The sequence below is a fragment of the Salmo trutta genome, chromosome 14, assembly GCF_901001165.1.
Source record: "Salmo trutta chromosome 14, fSalTru1.1, whole genome shotgun sequence".
NCBI classification, from domain to species: domain Eukaryota; kingdom Metazoa; phylum Chordata; class Actinopteri; order Salmoniformes; family Salmonidae; genus Salmo; species Salmo trutta.
The window spans coordinates 36,956,035-36,976,421 of record NC_042970.1 but is presented as its reverse complement, the minus strand read 5'-3'; the positions used below and the strand labels follow the sequence as shown (position 1 = coordinate 36,976,421).

Sequence of the window (20,387 nt, the reverse complement as noted above, 5' to 3'; positions counted from 1 at the left end):
AAGCAGTTACCTCGTCGGCCCTGAAAGAACTTCACTGGACTCTATGCAAACTGGAAACCATACATCCTGAGGCTGCATTTATTGTAGCTGGGGATTTTAACAAAGCTAACCTATGATCAATACTCCATAAATTCTATCAGCATATCGAATGCGCGACACGAGCTGGCAGAATTCTGGATCATTGCTACTCGAACTTCCGCGATGCACACAAAGCCCTCCTGTGCCTTGGCTTCGGCAAATCTGACCATGAATCCCAGCCTATAGACAGAAACTAAAACAGGAAACGCCCGTGCTCAGGTCTATACAACACTGGTCTGACCAATCGGATTCCACGCTTCAAGATCACGTGGAATGGGATATGTTCCGGATAGCCTCAGACAACAACATTGATGTATACGCTGACTCGGTGAGTGAGTTTATTAGCAAGTGCATCGGAGAAGTCGTACCTGCTGTGACTATTAAAACCTTCCCTAACCAAAAAACATGGATTAATGTCAGCATTCGTGCAAAACTGAAAGCGCGAACCACCGCTTTTAATCATGCCAAGGAGATCACGGATTACAAAAAGAAAACCAGCCCCATGGCGGACATCAACATCTTGCTCCCAGACAAATTAAACAACTTCTTTGCTCGCTTTGAGGACAATACAGTGCCACTGACACGGCCCACTACCAAAGCCTGCGGGCTCTCCTTCTCCGTGGCCGACGTGAGTAAAACATTTAAACGTGTTAACCCTCGCAGGGCTGCCGGCCCAGACGGCATCCCCGGCCGCGTCCTCAGAGCATGCGCAGACCAGCTGGCAGGTGTGTTTACAGACATATTCAACCAATCCCTACCCCAGTCTGTTATCCCCACATGCTTCAAGATGGCCACCATTGTTCCTGTTCCCAAGAAAGCCAACTGATCTAAATGACTATCGCCCCGTTGCACTCACTTCTGTCATCATGAAGTGCTTTGAAAGACTAGTCAAGGATCATATCACCTCCACCGTACCGGACACCCTAGACCCACTCCAATTTGCTTACCGCCCCAATAGATCCACTGACGATGCAATCGCCATCACACTGCACAATCCCATCTGGTCAAGAGGAATACCTATGTAATAATGCTATTAATTTACTACAGCTCAGCATTTAACACCATAGTACCCTCCAAACTCGTCATTAAGCTCGAGACCCCGGGTCTCGACCTCGGGTCTCGACCCCGCCCTGTGCAACTGGGTCCTGGACTTTCTGACGGGCAGGTAGGAAACATCTCCACCCCGCTGACCCTCAACACTGGGGCCCCACAAGGGTGCATCTTAGCCCTCTCCTGTACTCCCTGTTCACCCATGACTGCGTGGCCATGCACGATTCCAACTCAATCGTCAAGGTTGCAGACGACACTACAGTGGTAGGCCTGATTACCAACAACGACGAGACGGCCTACAGGGAGGAGGTGAGGTGCCTCAGAGTGTGGTGTCAGGAAAATAACCTCTCACTCAACGTCAACAAAACAAAGGAGATGATCGTGGACTACAGGCAACAGCAGAGGGAGCACCCCCCCATCCACATCGACAGGTCAGTAGTGGAGAAGGTGGAAAGCTTCAAGTTCCTCGGCGTACACATCACGGACAAACTGAAATGGTCCACCCACACAGACAGCGTGGTGAAGAAGGCGCAACAGCGCCTCTTCAACCTCAGGAGGATGAAGAAATTTGTCTCGTCATCTAAAACACTCAAACTTTTACAGATGCACAACCGAGAGCATCCTGTCGGGCTGTATCACCGCCTGGTACGGAAATTGCGCCACCCTCAACCGCAAGGCTCTCCAGAGGGTAGTGAGGTCTGCACAACGCATCACCGGGGGCAAACTACCTGCCCTCCAGGACACCTACACCACACGATGTCACAGGAAGGCCAAAAAGATCATCAAGGACAGCAACCACCCGAGCCACTGCCTGTTCACCCCGCTAACATCCAGAAGGCGAGGTCAGTACAGGTGCATCAAAGCTGGGACTGAGAGACTGAAAAACAGCTTCTATCTCAAGGCCATCAGACTGTTAAACAAACATCACTAACATAGAGAGGCTGCTGCCAACATACAGACTAAAATCTCTGGCCACTTAAATAAATGGACTTAATAAAGGTATCACTAGTCACTTTAAATAACACCACTTTAATAATGCTTACATATTCTGCATTACTCATCTCAAATGTATATACTGTATTCTATACCATATACTGCATGCCATCGCTCATCCATATATTTATATGTACATATTCTATTCATCCCTTTACATTTGTGTGTATAAGGTAGTTGTTGTGAATTTGTTAGATTACTTGTTAGAGTTCGGAACTAGAAGCACAAGCATTTCGCTACACTTGCATTAACATCTGCTTACCATGTGTGTGACCAAGAAAATTGGATTTGATTTGTTGCACAACGATTTAGTCAAAGTATGATATATTTGGGCTTGAAGTGACAAATCTGAACTGCCCACTTTGTTTTGTATTTTCCTATGATTTGACATATAAATTATTTTCAGCCTACGTTTCGTTTTATTTGAATGTTACTACCCACCGGCATGGCATTGTTTATTAATCAGAAACAGCCGCAAAGTTACTACTCTTCGCGACTGAGATGAGTCAAACAGCCTCGTGTCCACTTGGCCACCTGAGCCATGGATCAAATTAAAATAGGGTGTGCAAACTTATGTTTTTGCACTTCACACTTTAAAATATATATATTGTTTTAGCTACTGTATAATAACATTTTGTTAAAAAAAATTAGTATATATATACACATGACCATTTTATAGATGGTATAATTGTGTGATATTACCAATTTGCAAACCCGCTCCCCCTGTCACCCCAAGATTAATGGCTTGACCAGCAAAGTTTTGCTTCACTACAGAGAAGGAGCTAGCTGCATCCCAATATGGCGACTGGAGCATGGGCGAGTCGAAAGGAAAATAGTGGGCGTGTGGAATGGAGTGGATGTGTCGAAAGGAAAATAGTGGGCGTGTGGAATGGAGTGGGTGTGTCGAAAGCGCTCTGCTATAGGTTAGATGGTTTTGACTGAGCTGTTTTCTTCTTCTTCCATTTCTTACCACGCAACTACCATACATTGAGCTACCATACCGTGAGAGTGGACTGGATGAATGAGTCAGTCATATTTCACTATTACTTTTACACAAATAACTGTCCATTTTCAGTTATAAAACAGACGATTGTTTATTTTTGATGGGTGTACTGTTACTTCATTTGTTGTATGCGTGTGCTTACTGTGACTGTCACCCTGATATTGGCTAATGGCTACTAGGTAGCTACTTCCCACACCATTACTGGACAGTAGTGCTTGTCAAGCAGGAGCGAAGGGAACTGTGTCCCGGTGTTGCCGTTCATGCCCTCCCCATTGAGTAGTAGACTGTACGTAGGCTATGTATTATCTAGATGGTTATCAATATTAGTTATTTCTGGTGTAGGCTGCTATCCTATTTGGAGAAATAAAAAATGGAAGACGCCAACACTTTGGAAATAACAATAGATGGCAAAGTCAAAGATTGTCCAGTGGTTTCCATCTGTGGCAAAGGCTTCCCTAAATAAATTATGATAAATCCATCTACAGGACCAGCAGCTGGCTAATCTTTTGAATACGGTGTAGTAAAACCCAGCAACAACAACAGATAACATTAGCTAGCTAAATAAGATTAGCAGGATAGCTAGCTAGATAAGATTAGCATGTTAGCTAGATACTCTGACAGCTGTCAGTGGCCTTGTTGTTGATGTTTATCAACTCCACATGGAAATTCCCACACCCAATTCGTGAATATGTATACGTAGCCATCGTCATTCTTCGGAGGTGGAACCTAAAAGTGCATTCCCTCTTTAGGACAAGAAATTGCTTCGAAATAGTGGGGGCAACTTCCTCTGGGGGGGTCCTTTAATTGAGAAGGTTTTTGGGAAAGCCTTTCCATCACTATATTTTTTCCTGTTCCATATTATTTTGCCAAATTAATACAGGGGAAACACCAACATTGTCATAGCAACCTACAGTAAATGTGCTGATTATGTGAAGTGCCATTTTATGTGCAGGCACTGTCGCAATAGGAAAATAAATAAATTGTAATGACCCCATTGATACTCACAGTTAGTTTACTATTTGCAACTGATGCACCTAATAGACAAAGAGAAAGAATATACATGAATTACAACATACAATTTTGACTGGTCATGCTGAAAAACCTATGAAAATCCAACTCACCTGGTTTGGAAGCCGGTGATGGAGCCGGTAAACCAAATCTGACAAAACATCAGATCAATTCAATTAATATTCACTCTCACAGCCTACATGTTTTTAACATCCCTTTTACTATCCTTTCGACAGCCCAATATGAGTTGACCCTGGAGTAGATTATTGCCACATATAATATATATTAAATATTCTTTTAACATAACTACCTGACATTGTTCACTGAGTAATGATCAAAACTTGATTGTCAAGCACAATATTTCATACATTTGAGGATATGAAGGGGTCATAAAAGTGTGAAACATTGCTGTTGCCTACATGCAAGATTAACAGTACATGACTGCTTTTACTTCATTTCGAATTTGAGTTCTTACTATGCTATAAGCTGTCTCCTGACAGCACCACTGAATAATTTTCAACTTTGAAACCACCCAAGTCCCATCTTGGCCATGGCAGGCAGTGATTGGCCCCTCCGGGCTATGACTCATTATACCCTGAGGGTATAATATGCACTGCCCAGCCAGAGTGTCACTCTTGCTTTATTCAGCCACCATTGTTTATCAAAGCCACCATTTATCACCTGTAAATTCATATTTTCTTATTTTTCGTCTAAACATCTCAATTTCGGACAGCCTACGCATTCGACCGAGCAGCGAAGAAGATATTTTAGATTTGATTTAGATTCCTTCGGCATTGGTCCGTTTAGCAGCCTGAGTAAGCTAGCTTGCTACCCACTCTTTGCTAATGGTCCATCTAGCTATATAGCTAGCTAATACTCTTAAAGGGAGTGCTCCTAATCTCAGTTTGTTACCTGTATAAAAGACACCTGTCCACAGAAGCAATCAATCAGATTCCAAACTCTTCACCATGGCCAAGACCAAAGAGCTCTCCAAGTATGTCAGGGACAAGATTGTAGACCTACACAAGGCTGGAATGGGCTACAAGACCATCGCCAAGCAGCTTGGTGAGAAGGTGACAACAGTTGGTGCGATTATTCGCAAATGGAAGAAACACAAAAGAACTGTCAATCTCCCTCGGCATGGGGCTCCATGCAAGAGCTCACCTTGTGGAGTTGCAATGATCATGAGAACGGTGAGGAATCAGCCCAGAATTACACGGGAGGATCTTGTCAATGATCCAAGGCAGCTGGGACCATAGTCACCAAGAAAACAATTGGTAACACACTACGCCGTGAAGGACTAAAATCCTGCAGCGCCCGCAAGGTCCCCCTGCTCAAGAAAGCCCATATGCATGCCCGTCTGAAGTTTGCCAATGAACATCTGAATGATTCAGAGCAGAGGTTGACCGATTATGATTTTTCACCGCCGATACCGATTAATGGAGGACCAAAAAACCCCGAACCCGATTAATCGGACGTTTTTTTGTTGTTTATTTGCAATAATGACAATTACAACAATACTGAATAAACACTTATTTTAACTTAATATAATACATCAATAAAATCAATTTAGCCTCAAATAAATAATGAAAACATGTTCAATTTGGTTTAAATAATGCAAAAACAAAGTGTTGGAGAAGAAAGTAAAAGTGCAATATGTGCCATGTAAGAAAGCTAATGTTTAAGTTCCTTGCTCAGAACATGAGAACATATGAAAGCTGGTGGTTCCTTTGAACATGAGTCTTCAATATTCCCAGGTAAGAAGTTTTAGGTTGTAGTTATTATAGGACTATTTCTCTCTATACGATTTGTATTTCATATACCTTTGACTACTGGATGTTCTTATAGGCACTTTAGTATTGCCAGTGTAACAGTATAGCTTCCGTCCCTCTCCTCGCTCCTACCTGGGCTCGAACCAGGAACACATCGACAACAGCCACCCTCGAAGCAGCGTTACCCATGCAGAGCAAGGGGAACAACTACTCCAAGTCTCAGAGCGAGTAACGTTTGAAACGCTATTAGCGCGCACCCGGCTAACTAGCTAGCCATTTCACATCGGTTACACCAGCCTAATCTTGGGAGTTGATAGGCTTGAAGTCATAAACAGCGCAATGCTTGAAGCACAGCAAAGAGCTGCTGGCAAAACGCACGAAAGTGCTGTTTGAATGAATGCTTACGAGCCTGCTGCTGCCTACCACCGCTCAGTCAGACTGCTCTATCAAATCATAGACTTAATTATAACATAATAACACACAGAAATACGAGCCTTTGGTCATTAATATGGTCGAATCCGGAAACTATCATCTCGAAAACAAAACGTTTTTCCTGTCAGTGAAATACGGAACCATTCTATTTTATCTAACGAGTGGCATCCGTAAGTCTAAATATTCCTGTTACATTGCACAACCTTCAATGTTATGTCATGATTACGTAAAATTCTGGCAAATTAGTTCGCAACGAGCCAGGCGGCCCAAACTGTTGCATATACCCTGACTCTGCGTGCAATGAACGCAAAATGACACAATTTCACCTGGTTAATATTGCCTGCTAACCTGGATTTCTTTTAGCTAAATATGCAGGTTTAAAAATATATACTTCTGTGTATTATTTTAAGAAAGGCATTGATGTTTATGGTTAGGTACAGCCGTGCAACGATTGTGCTTTTTTCGCAAATGCGCTTTTGTTAAATCATCCCCCGTTTGGCGAAGTCGGCTGTCTTTGTTAGGAAGAAATAGTCTTCACAGTTCTCAACGAGCCACGCGGCCCAAACTGCTGCATATACCCTGACTCTGTTTGCAAGAGAAGTGACACATTTTCCCTAGTTAAAAGAAATTCATGTTAGCAGGCAATATTAACTAAATATGCAGGTTTAAAAATATATACTTGTGTATTGATTTTAAGAAAGGCATTGATGTTTATGGTTGGACAGGCTAGATAAATATAGATGTTTATGGTAAGCGATTATATGCAACGCAGGACAGGCTAGATAAACTAGTAATATCATCAACCATGTGTAGTTAACTAGTGATTATGATTGATTGATAGTTTTGTAATAAGATAAGTTTAATGCTAGCTAGCAACTTACCTTGGCTTCTTACTGCATTCGCGTAACAGGCAGGCTCCTCGTGGAGTGCAATGTAAAGCAGGTGGTTAGAGCGTTGGACTAGTTAACCGTAAGGTTGCAAGATTGAATCCCCGAGCTGACAAGGTAAAAATCTGTCGGTCTGCCCCTGAACAAGGCAGTTAAACCACCGTTCCTAGGCCGTCATTGAAAATAAGAATGGGTTCTTATCTGACTTGCCTAGTTAAATAAAGGTCTTATAAAAATAATTTAAATCGGCCAAATCGGAGTACAAAAATACAGATTTCCGATTGTTATGAAAACTTGAAAATCGGCCCTAATTAATCGGCCATTACGATTAATCGGTCGACCTCTAATTCAGAGGACAACTGGGTGAAAGTGTTGTGGTCAGATGAGACCAAAATGGAGCTCTTTGGCATCAACTCAACTCGCCGTGTTTGGAGGAGGAGGAATGCTGTCTATGACCCCAAGAACACCATCCCCACCGTCAAACATGGAGGGGGAAACATTATGCTTTGGGGGTGTTTTTCTGCTAAGGGGACAGGACAACTTCACCGCATCAAAAGGGACGATGGACGGGGCCGTGTACCATCAAATCTTGGGTGAGAGCCTCCTTCCCTCAGCCAGGGCATTGAAAATGGGTCGTGGATGGGTATTCCAGCATGACAATGACCCAAAACACGCGGCCAAGGCAACAAAGGAGTGGCTCAAGAAGAAGCACATTAAGGTCCTGGAGTGGCCTAGCCAGTCTCCAGACCTTAATCCCATAGAAAATCTGTGGAGGGAGCTGAAGGTTCGAGTTGCCAAACATCAGCCTCGAAACCTTAATGACTTGGAGAAGATCTGCAAAGAGGAGTGGGACAAAATCCCTCCTGAGATGTGTGCAAACCTGGTGGCCAACTACAAGAAACGTCTGACCTCTGTGATTGCCAACAAGGGTTTTTGCCAAGTATTGGAGCGCCACATCTCGGCCACATGCTCCCGGGGAGCTATATGGGATGAGCTGGGTTGTGGAGATATATACAATGAGGGAAAAAAGTATTTGATCCCCTGCTGATTTCGTACGTTTGCCCACTGACAAAGAAATGATCAATCTATCATTTTTATGGTAGGTTTATTTGAACAGCAAGAGACAGGATAACAACAAACAAATCCAGAAAAACACATGTCAAAAATGTTATAAAATTATTTGCATTTTAATGACGGAAATAAGTATTTGACTAAGTCATGTTTTGCAGAGGGGTCAAATATTTATTTCCCTCATTAAAATGCAAATCATTTTATAACATTTTTGGCATGCGTTTTTCTGGATTTTTTTGTTGTTATTCTGGCTCTCGCTGTTCAAATAAACCTACCATTAAAATTATAGACTGATAATTTCTTTGTCAGTGGGAAAACGTACAAAATCAGCAGGGGATCAAATACTTTTTTCCCCTCACTGTATATATCTCCACAACCCAGCTCCTCCCATATAGCTCCCCGGGACCGTATGGACGAGTGGCCGAGATGTGGCGCTCCAATACTTGACAAAACCTCCACCTCTGCCCTTCCCCAAACTGCTGCTTCTTTCGAGGACGCAGCGCACCGGGAGCTGAGAGACTTCCATGCCAGCCAGTGGAACGCCTATGGAGATCCTGGCTCAGAGTGAAGGGTGACATAGAGGAGGACAAGGAGGAGATGCCGACCCTTACAACAAGGAGCTGATGGAGGTCCTGGGCAGGGCTGTGACTAAGCTAGGCCTGTCTTGGCCAAATCCACAACCAGCCCCTGAAACCATGCTGGCAGGGGCTTACTTCCCACCGTCAGTCACCGGCTAGCCAGCCAGCCCCCACAGACCCCGCCCCCTGTTCACAGATGTCAGGAATGAGTTGAGGTAGTCCTGGGAGAAGCCACAGACACACTCTCCCATCCAGAGCTTTAACTCATGGTCCAGGATCGACACAGAGCCCGAGCCGGGGAATCTGACCATGCCCCCGCACGAAGAAACCATAGCCTCACACCTCTCAACAGCCTCTGCGGCAGAGAAGCCGCAGCTGTCATCCAGAGCATGCCGTATGACCGCTTACCTGGCAGAGAAGTCGTTCAAAGTAGCCGCCCAGTCAGCAGCCATGCTGAACACCATGGTCCTCCTCCAGGCCTACCAGGCCCAGGTCCTCCTGGACATGGAATGGCAGGCTACCCCATCGATGTACGTCGAGCTCAGGAAGGCACACTACACATGAGGTGTGCTGCCTAGGATGTGGGCAAAATCATGGGATTCTCGGTCGTGACACACCGCCACTTGTGGCTCAACTTCACCCAAATGTGAAAAACAAAGAATGCTGCAGAACGGACACTGACCAAGAACAGACGGAGAACACACATTGCACCGATTTTAAGGTCTCTGCACTGGCTGCCTGTGGGTTTTAGAATACATTTTAAGATTCTTCTATTGGTTTTTAAATCAATCCACGATTGTGCACCCCAATACATGTCAGTCATGCTTTTGAGTTATGTACCCAGTAGGTCCCTCAGGTCCTCTGGCACTGGTCTTTTAACTATCCCAAAGCCTAGGACCAAGAGGAATGGAGAGGCAGCCTTTAGGTATTATGCCCCCAGCCTCTTGAAAAGCCTGCCAGAGAAGGGGGGCCACAATTGTGGACATATTTAAAAGACATCTTAAAATACATATTTTTAGCTTTGCTTTTCCTTAGGGTGCTTTTTAGTCATTCAGTTTGTTTTCTTATCTTATATGTTTGTTATGTAGTAAATACACTATATGTACAAAAGTATGTGGACGCTCCTTCAAATTAGTGGATTTGTCTATTTCAGCCAAACCGTTGCTGACCGGTGTATAAAAATCGACCACACAGCCATGCAATCTCCATAGACAAACACTGGCAGTAGAATGGCCTTACTGAAGAGCTCAGTGACTTTCAACGTGACACCGTCATAGGATACCACCTTTCCAACAAGTCAGTTCGTCAGATTTCTGCCCTGGTCAACTGTAAATGCTGTTATTATGAAATAGAAACGTCTAGGAGCAACAACAGCTCAGCCGCGAAGTGGTAGGCCATACAAGCTCACAGATAGGGACCGCCGAGTGCTGAATCTTGCAGCGCGCAAAAATCGTCTGTCCTTGGTTGCAACACTCACTACCGAGTTCCAAACTGCCTCTGGAAACAAAACTTGCGGCCATCGGACTCTTGAGCAGTGGAAACGCGTACTCTGGAGTGATGAATCACGCTTCACCATCTGGTAGTCCGACAGACCAATCTGGGTTTGGTGGATGGTAGGAGAACGCTACCAGCCCGAATGCGTAGCACCAACTGTAAAGTTTGGTGGAGGAGGAATAATGGTCTGGGGCTGTATTTTATGGTTCGGGCTAGGCCCCTTGGTTCCAGTGAAGGGAAATCTTAACGCTACAGCATACAATGACATTCTAGACGATTCTGTGCTTCCAACTTTGTGGCAACAGTTTGGGGAAGGCTCTTTCCTATTTCAGCATGACAATGCCCTCGAGCACAAAGCGAGGTCCATACAGAAATGGTTTGTCGAGATTGGTGTGGAAGAACTTGACTGGCCTGCACAGAGCTCTGACCTCAACCCCATCGAACACCTTTGGGATGAATTAGAACGCCGACAGTGAGCCAGGCCTAATCGCCCAACATCAGGGCTCAACCTCACTAATGCTCGTGGCTGAACGGAAACAAGTCCCCACAGCAATGTTCCAACATCTAGTGGAAAGCCTTTCCAGAAGAGTGGAGGCTGTTATAGCAGCCTTATTATTAATGCCCATGATTTTGGAATGAGATGTTCGAGGAGCAGGTGTCCTAATACTTTTGGTTATGTAGCGTATTGCCGCTTTTATTTTTATAGTTTTTTATTAGTTTTTTCCTGTAAAGCACATTGCGTTGCATTCCATGTCTGAAATGTACTGTATAAATAAAGCTTGATTTCATTTCATTTGAGAATGAGAGAAGAACATGCTGCTCAATGCTCCTGTCACAGTATCTGGGCTCTTCGGGCCTTTCGTGGAGACCATCACACACAAATTTGAGCAGCAACAGGAAGGCTCTGCAGCCTTCAAGGCTACTATGCTCTGCAGGCCTCGGGCTCCTTTCCCTGCTCCGCGACCTCATCCCAACCAGCCTCACCAAAACAGGGGAGGCCCGCCACCTCGCCGTCGCTTTGTGAGTGCTTCCCGGGCCAAGGACAGACCCACACAGGTGTTCTGTGCCATTCCAGCAACTGGTGCGAGAGGCTGGAACTGTAATTCTTTCCGCCCTCAGCAGCAGCAGCACGCTGCCCAGGTGTACAGAGGGAAGAAACCACAGAGGGCCTGAGAGGCATCCTGGGAGGGACTTTGTGTTGTATCTTACAGTCAGAGAAATCCACTCCCCGCCTGTTAGCAACACGAAAGAGAAGACTAGCTACACATTGCCACTGCCAGTAAAAGCCGCCCGGTATACGTGCACACAAGACACACAGCCTATTACTCATGAGACCAACGCATTCATCCAAACAGACTGTTATTGGCTGATAATCATTATGTGGCAATATCGCCACAGCCTATCCTTCTGGCAAAGCCCGAACATGCTCTCAACGGGTCCAGCTGGGTCCCGTAGCCTTGCTGGTTGTCATAACAACAGACGCCTCCCTGATGGGATGGGGGGGCAGTTTACGAGGGACGCATAACGAACGGTCAGTGGGAAGAATACGAAAATCGTCAAATGCTTTGGAGCTGGAAACGATTCGCCTGGCTCTTTTACATTTTGCACCCAGGATAGAGGAGCATCGCATTCTGATTTGTTGCGACAACTCGGCCTCGACCTCATACATCAATCGCCAGGGCGGAGTCCCCTCAATGGCCATGCACCAGGTGGCATCACGGATACATGCTGTGGGCACACACACAGCTGCACTCACTGTCAGCAGCGCACATTCCAGGTATATTGAATCCAGGTGCGGACCTATTATCGAGGGGCAAGCCTCAGTCTGCGGAGTGGTGCATCCACCCACAGGTGATAAGAGGCGTTTTGGTGCCAGTTCAGAGCGCACGTAGCTCTGTTCGCATCTCAAAGTGCAACACACTGCCCTCTTTGATATTCCATTCTGAACAACAACCCACCGTTGGGTCACGATGCCCTGGCCCACCAATGGCCCTGAGCTCGTCAAAATGCATTTCCTCCAATTCCCCTGCTACAACAGGTCTTGGACAAAGTGATGGAGCACAGGCTGGAACTCATACTGGTGGCCCCGTTTTGGCCCTCAGAGGCATGGTATCCGGAGCGCCTTGGACACTCATGTTATGCACAGGACAATCACTGCCTGCCTTGGCCAAAACGGGACTTGGGTGGTTTCAAAGTTGAAAATTATTCAGTCGTGGCCTCCTGAGTGGCGCAGCGGTCTAAGCCACTGCATCGCAGCGCTTGAGGCGTCACTATAGACCTGGGTTCAATCCCAGGCTGTGTCACAACCGGCCGTGATCAGGAGTAGGGCGGATCAGGAATAGGGCGGCGCACAATTGGCCCAGCGTCATAATTGGATATGATGAAATTTGTTAAGGGAAATAAAATACAAAAAAATGTAATAAATTATTATTCAGTGGTGCTGTCTGGAGACATCTTATAGCATTGTAAGAACTCTTGTTCATCATTCGTAAAACCAGGGTTGTAGTACAACCCATTTCTTTTATCCAAAATATGTATAACCCTAGTTTTATCCAAAGTCAACATATGATCCATTATAATGTGTAATTCGGTCCAGGGGCTCACCTGGCAGCACGGGCCTCTTTCTTACTATCAGCAGTAGCAGGCAGGTTGAAACGCTCTGCCCTCTTCTGCAGCCTCTGTGGACACAAATAGATACAAGTGAAATATTCATACTACTAGCGAACTTGTAACATTGTATAAAATATTCTGGGCCCTACGAGTTTCCCGCGCACAGACACAGCTGTAGGCTATTTGCGCAAGGGATAAGAAGCAGTGATTGACTTGGGCAGGAGCTCACCGAAGCCGAGTACCGGAACCTCAAACCTGTTCCTCAAAGAATACTAGCTCAAAAGTATTGTGGCGCTCCTGCACCTATATATAAATAGTACCAGCCCCCAAAATGAGTACCGGAACCTATTTCAGTCCAAGTCAAGCACTGATTAGAAGTAATCAGGTTGGCCTATTTTATGACGTTTCCACTGGATCGGAGCATCACATTTTCCCCTTTTACGCTGAGTGCTTATCGAAAGGGAGAGAGATAGGAAGATTCTTTAAATACATTGAGGAACTATTGGAATTCTCAATGGATGTAAAAACATACTGTTTTCTTGCTGTATGTGGTGAAGAAAACATTACTTTGAGAAGCTCCACAGGTCATTAGTAGTGGTGTGTTAAGCCAATCAGAAATACTAATCAGACCCCAAAATTGGCACATTTATATGCCTACATTTGAGCGCAGGCCAGGTAGCCTATAGGCATACTTCCATGTGTGCGCATCCTTACTCAACATTTACAGGAGCACTCAAAACAAAAAACAATGACTAAATGGACAAAACTTGTTTCTCACAAGTGTAGCATAGGTTGTGCACTCTGCAAACAATGTGACAGGAGTAACCAAAGTAACAAGCATTGTAGATTAGAAATGGTAGGAATTAACGGTAAATGTATTACTGGTAATATATGTAATGAGGAATTGATATACACTAACAATTAAAACACAAACAATTCACACAATGAAGTTAAGAAACAATGAACGTGCGCAAATTGGCAGGAGAGCGCGCATTCTGAAGAGAGAAGAGCATTGTGCATCTGGGCGCATGATCAATCCGACGTCTGCATTGGCCATGCAGCATTTACGGTGATACGGCCTCAGCAGAAGTCAGGCTATTCCTACTTCCTGCGCTTCGCAGAGCAGTGCAGAGCTGTTGTGAGTTTGTGTTTCCTACATGATGTACCGCCCCCACCTACCATCAACCAATCATGTCAATGCGGCGCTATACAGAGCCCTCTGCATTGTTACAACATTTGGGAGGCCCTTTGGCAACATCATGCCTCTGAAGGCTCCACAATTGCGTCACACCCTCCATATGGTCCCACCGACCACATTTTCCAATCAAGCAAAAATTGGCATTTAGTCTAGGCCTCCGCAATAGATTAGTTCACTAAGATGGGCGCAAATATAAATATATGTATATACAGCACCAGTCAGTCAAAAGTTTGGACACACCTAGTCATACAAGGTTTTTCTTTATTTTTACTATTTTCTACATTGTAGAATAATAGTGAAGACATCAAAACTATGAAATAACACATATGGAATCATATAGTAACCAAAAAAAGTGTTAAACAAATCAAAATATATATATATTTGAGATTCTTCAAAATAGCCACCCTTTGCCTTGATGACAGCTTTGCACACTCTTGGCATTCTCTCAACCAGCTTCATGAGGTAGTCACCTGGAATTAATTTCAATTAACAGGTGTGCCTTGTTAAAAGTTCATTATGGAATTTATTTCCTTCTTAATGCGTTTGAGCCAATCAGTTGTGTTTTGACAAAGTAGGGTGGTATACAGAAGATGGCACTATTTGGTAAAAGACCAAGTCCACATTATGTCAAGAACAGCTCAAATAAGCAAAGAGAAACGACAGTCCATCATTACTTTAAGACATGAAGGTCAGTCAATGCGGAACATTTAAAGAACTTTGAAAGTTTCAAGTGCAGTCGTAAAAAGCATTAAACCCTATGATGAAACTGGCTCTCATGAAGACCGCCACAGAAATGGAATAGGGCTGTTGCAGTGACCGTATTACCGCCACACCTGCGGTCACGAGTCATGAAGGCAGTCAAATTCCACATGACCTTTTAGTCACGGTAATTAGGCTTTTCCAAGCTCTGATGCGGCTGGTTATTAGTAACCTACCAAACTTGCTAACTGCCTGGTACTCAGCTCTCTATTGCCCTCTAATCACTCTGACACCAATGCAAATGTGTTCAAAAATCTAATCAAAACACTTCATGAGAGCCTATGAGCTGATGTTGTGCAACATTTCAATAGGCTATGCAACTGCAGGAGAACAGAGTGATGGCCGCTAATAAAAAGAGGATCCCATCAGCGTTCTATAGGCTAGGCCTACTATATTTATTTCTCAACTTTCCTAATATTAAGCACATTGCTTATATTTACAACAGGAGTAGAGCCTACCTGGCTGGCATGAAAATAAACCATGGGGATAAGCGTCCTCCATTCGCTATTTAAGTATATTTTTTCCGCTGCCCCTGCTGTTTCGATACAGGTGCATGATAATGGTCCGTTCTAAATCAAAACAAATGTTACATATTATTTACATATATGAGCTCCCGAGTAGCACAGCGGTCTAAGGCACTGCATCGCAGTGCTAGAGGTGTCACTACAAACACTGGTTCGATCCCCGGCTGTATCACAACCACAAAGGGGATGCCGGCGTGAAATTCGAGGCATTATCAAGTGCTTGTCAAATTGTGAATGAGAGACTGATGGCGTGTGTACAGCCTGCGCAAAAAATAAATCAGAGCTCATGCCTTTCAAGTGACTTTTTTCAAATCATCATTACTCTCATCATGTAGCCTTACAATCAATGTTTTAAAATCAAAACATATAGCCCAATGTTTGAAGAACTAAAGTGAAATTAATAACTTAAAATTAAGCATGTAGGAGTACATATTTCTTTGTTAACCGCTCAACACAGAATAGCCGCATGTGAAATCGTTTGGAGAAAATAATTATATTTTATTCAGCTTTGTTCAATTGTATTCTTCATACTATAAAATATAAATAATGCCACGGAATTATAAGCCAATCTTGTCTGCTAAATGAACTAGAGTAGCCCACAGCCATTTGGCATAGCCACATCAGGACAACAGAGTACGGTATTATTTTCTTCTGAAATTGACTACATTTTCTTCTGTTCTTTGGTCTGACGAGTCCAAATTTGAGATTTTTGGTTCCAACCACGCGTCTTTGTGAGACGGAAGATCTCCGCATGTGTGGTTCCCACCGTGAAGCACGGAGGAGGAGGTGTGATAGTGGGATTCCATTGCTGGTGACACTGTCAGGGATTTATTTAGAATTCAAGGCACACTTAACCAGCATGGCTACCACAGCATTCTGCAGCGATACGCCATCCCATCAGGATTGCGCTTAGTGGGACTATCATTTGTTGTTCAACAGTGATGGAGTGCTGCATCTGATGACCTGGCCTCCACAATCACCCAACCTCAACCCAATTGAGATGGTTTGGGATGAGTTGAACCTCAGAGTGAAGGAAAAGCAGCTAACAAGTGCTTAACATATGTAGGAACTCCTTCAAGACTATTGGAAAAGCATTCCAGGTGACTACCTCATGAAGCTGGTTGAGCTTCATCAGGTAGTCACTTTTTTGGTTACTACATAGTTTTGATGTCTTCACAATTATTATACAATTATTATAAATGTAATGAGTAGATGTGTCCAAACTTGTAATGTATATATTAGTCGACTGGTCAATTGTTTGGTCGTTAGGTTGTTGATCGACCAAGATTGTTTTAGTTGAGCACTAAAACAATCTTGGTCGATCAACAACCTAACGACCAAACAATCGAACAGTTGACTAATTGCCGTCAGCCCTACAACAGATCAGTTTCACATTCCAACACAGTGTGAATTACAAGAGGGGTCATTCCATTTGATTTCAATAACTTTTTGACCGAACCTCTTTGGATTTGAATGAAAAATTCTATGCATATTTGCCAATGGTAGAATAAGTTTTTAGACCTGAATGCCAAAACATTTACCAGAAAGAGTTGGTCAAAGTTGACCCATTTTGCATACCCCACCCTACCATGAGACATCCATGTCTTCATCACTGGAAAAAATAAACAGTTGAGTTTGATATCATTTAAAAGCTTACAAACAGGGTTGTCAAACTATTTGATAATTTATTGAAAAAAATAGTTTACTAAAAATGGAATTCTTTTAACCTTTAACTTGAATTATCAAAAAAAAAAAGCATATATTTTCATTTTCGCATATGTTGTAGCTTAGACCCTTTACATCATCGGGTGTTTTGTGTTGTGCACGCCATTGGTTGAGACACAGCATGCTCTTGAATACAAGGTGGGAGTCATGTTTTGGCTAATGGGAGAAAGTTTTTTGAACTGTCAACTTTTAAATGGTAGCACAAAGACGGTTGGAGGTCCACACATCAGAGAACGTTGACTTGAACGGGAATATCATTTATTAAAAATTATACTGTCAATCCTCCATAGGAAACCTATTGAAATAATAGAAATACAGTGCATTCAGAAAGTATTCATGCCCCTTCACTTTTTCCACATTTTGTTACGTTACTGTTTTATTCTAAAATTGATAAAATTGTTTGATTTCCTCAATCTAATCAATCTACACACAATACCCCATAATGACAAAGCAAAAACAGGTTGACATTTTTGCAAATTCGTAAACAATAAGCAGAAATACCTTATTTACATAAGTATTCAGCCCCTTTGCTATGAGACTCAAAATTGAGCTCAGGAGCATCCTGTTTCAATTGATCATCCTTGAGAGGCTTCTACAACTTTATTGGAGTCCACCTGTGGTGAATTCAACTGATTGGACATGATTTGGAAAGGCACACACCTGTCTACATAAACGTCCCACAGTTGACAGTGCATGTCTACACCTGTTGTATTCGGCGCATGTTACAAATAAAATCTGATTTGGATTTGATAGCCCGCTTGGAGTTCGCCAAAAGACCCCTAAAGGACTCAAGATTTTCCGGTCTGATGAAACCAAGATTTAACTCTTTGGCCTGAATGCCAAGCATCACGTCTAGAGGAAACCTGGAACCATCCCCACTGTGAAGCATGGTGGTGGCAGAATCATGCTGTTGGGATGTTTTTCAGCGGCAGGGACTGGGAGACTAGTCAGGATCGAGGGAAAGATGAACGGAGCAAAGTACAGAGAGATCCTTGATGAAAACCTGCTCCACAATGCTAAGGACCTCAGACAGGCGCAAAGGTTCACCTTCCAACAGGACAACAACCCTAAGCACACAGCCAAGACAACACAGGAGTGTCCTTGAGTGGCCCAGCCAGAGGCTGGACTTGAACCCTATCGAACGTCTATGGAGAGACCTGAAAAAAGCTGTGCAGCAAGGCTCCCCATACAACCTGACAGAGCTTGAGAGGATCTTCAGAGAAGAATGGCAGAAACTCCCCAAATACAGGTGTGCCAAGCCTGTAGCGTCATACCTAAGAAGACTCGAGGCTGTAATTCCTGCCGAATGTGCTTCAACAAAGTACTGAGTGAAAGGTCTGAACACTTATGTAAATGTTATATTTCAGTTGATTGCAAACATTTCTAAAAAACTGTTTTTGCTTTGTCATTATGGGGTTGTGTGTGTAGATTGTTTTTTTCCCTCATCAATTTAATCCATTTTAGAATAAGGCTGTAACATAACAAAATCGTGAAGGGGTCTGAATACTTTCCGAATAAGCTGTACGGATAACAGATTATACATTACCATTTAAGTTGACATTCGACTGTGGGTGGACCGGTGGCCATGATTGTGGTAGTAATTAGAAGTAAAAATGTGTACTCAATTAGAATGTTAATGATGTACAAACTAAATTGCAGTAGGACTGTTGCGGTGACCATATTACCACCACACCTGCGGTCATGTGAGTTATGACCGCAGTAAAATTCCACATGACATACATTGGTAGTACCCAACTCGCTAATGACCATCAGGTCGCTAATAGCCTGGTACTAAGGGCTCTATTGTCCCTCTAACCACTGACAGTGTAAATGAAATCATAAATCACAAACACATCATCAAAACAGTTCCTTGCTTTTAAAACTCACCTCAGTGTGATTGTACTTTTTGTTCAGATTGATCAACAGGTTGAAACTGAGTGGAAAACATGGTCGTTGTGGATGTTGTTCCAAAGCCTAACTCAACCAAACGGGCAGTGCATTCTAAGGTGATGATTAATTAAAAACGCCCAAAAGGCATATTAGAGCTTATGTATACCCATAGGCCTATAACATGAGCTCAAGCCTGAAATAAGTTATACAATACATAGCCTACCGCATATTACGCATGGCAGAAATTATTATAATTTTTTAACGGATTTAAGATGTCTTTACATAATTGGTCTAGCCTATACTCCAAAAGAAAACAAATTCTAGTAATCATCTTTGAGTGTGGACTGTATAATTATGCATATCTGATAGACTGGTTAGCTATCTTATGCTTTTCCTCCAAACGTTCTATCCATGAGTCTGGGAGAGAACATGTAGGCCGAGGACTAGGCGATGCTGTTAGTTTATTGATTTTGCAGGTCGGCTTACAGGGTTAGCCTACAATTATAGTACATTTGTTTTTGAATATATAATTAATAGGCTGACACATTACCTTAAGGTACAGAATATCTCACCACAGTGCATTTCCATCTCGCCTTCATTTCCTTCTCGAGCACACAGAGGGGCTGTCAACAGTTTGGTGAAATATGTTTTGTTGGGAAAACATGTTACTATAGATGTTCCTGAATAGATTTCACTCAATTTCCCAATTAAGCACTGGGTAGCTGCAGGAACAGGTTTGGAGAACCCATGGCATTCAGCGTTTGGGAGGAATATAACGTCGCTGAGCAAGAGGCTGCATCCTCAAACAGTGGATGATGCATGGAGTGAAATAACCGGAGTACGCTACCCAGATTGAAAAAAACTAAGCAGTCGCCATTCGCTATTCGAGTGCTCAAATTTTGTGCACATATTTGTTTACATCTCAGTTAGTGAGCATTTCTCTTTTTCCAAGATAATCCATCCACCCGACAGGTGTGGCATATCAAGAAGCTGATTAAACAGCATGATCATTACACAGGTGCACCTTGTGCTGGGAACAATAAAAGGCCACTGTAAAAATTTGCAATTTTGTCACACAACACAATGCCACAGGTGTATCAAGTTCTGAAGGAGCGTGCAATTGGCATGATGACTGCAGGAATGTGTACCAGAGCTGTTGCCAGATAAATTTACATAACATGTTCTACCATAAGTCATTTTGGAGTACGTCCAACCGGCCTCACAAACACAGACCACACCATCCCAACTCCTCCATATTCAGCTTCTTCACCTGCGGGATTGACCAGCCACCCAGACAGCTGATGAAACTGAAGAG

General features: G+C 43.5%; 1 protein-coding gene across 4 annotated transcripts in view; it reads right to left on the bottom strand.

The window, feature by feature from the left end:
• The window catches only part of LOC115207967 (SAP domain-containing ribonucleoprotein), a 63,065-nt gene that overhangs the window by 35,537 nt on the left and 7,141 nt on the right, over positions 1-20,387 (bottom strand). For all 4 annotated transcript variants that reach the window (XM_029775617.1, XM_029775619.1, XM_029775618.1 and 1 more), the window contains 3 exons: positions 12,971-13,044; positions 4,246-4,283; positions 4,130-4,158 (listed from right to left, as the gene is read on the bottom strand). In XM_029775617.1, the coding sequence (XP_029631477.1) occupies positions 4,130-4,158; positions 4,246-4,283; positions 12,971-13,044 (141 nt within the window). The remainder of the gene's footprint in view (positions 1-4,129; positions 4,159-4,245; positions 4,284-12,970; positions 13,045-20,387) is intronic.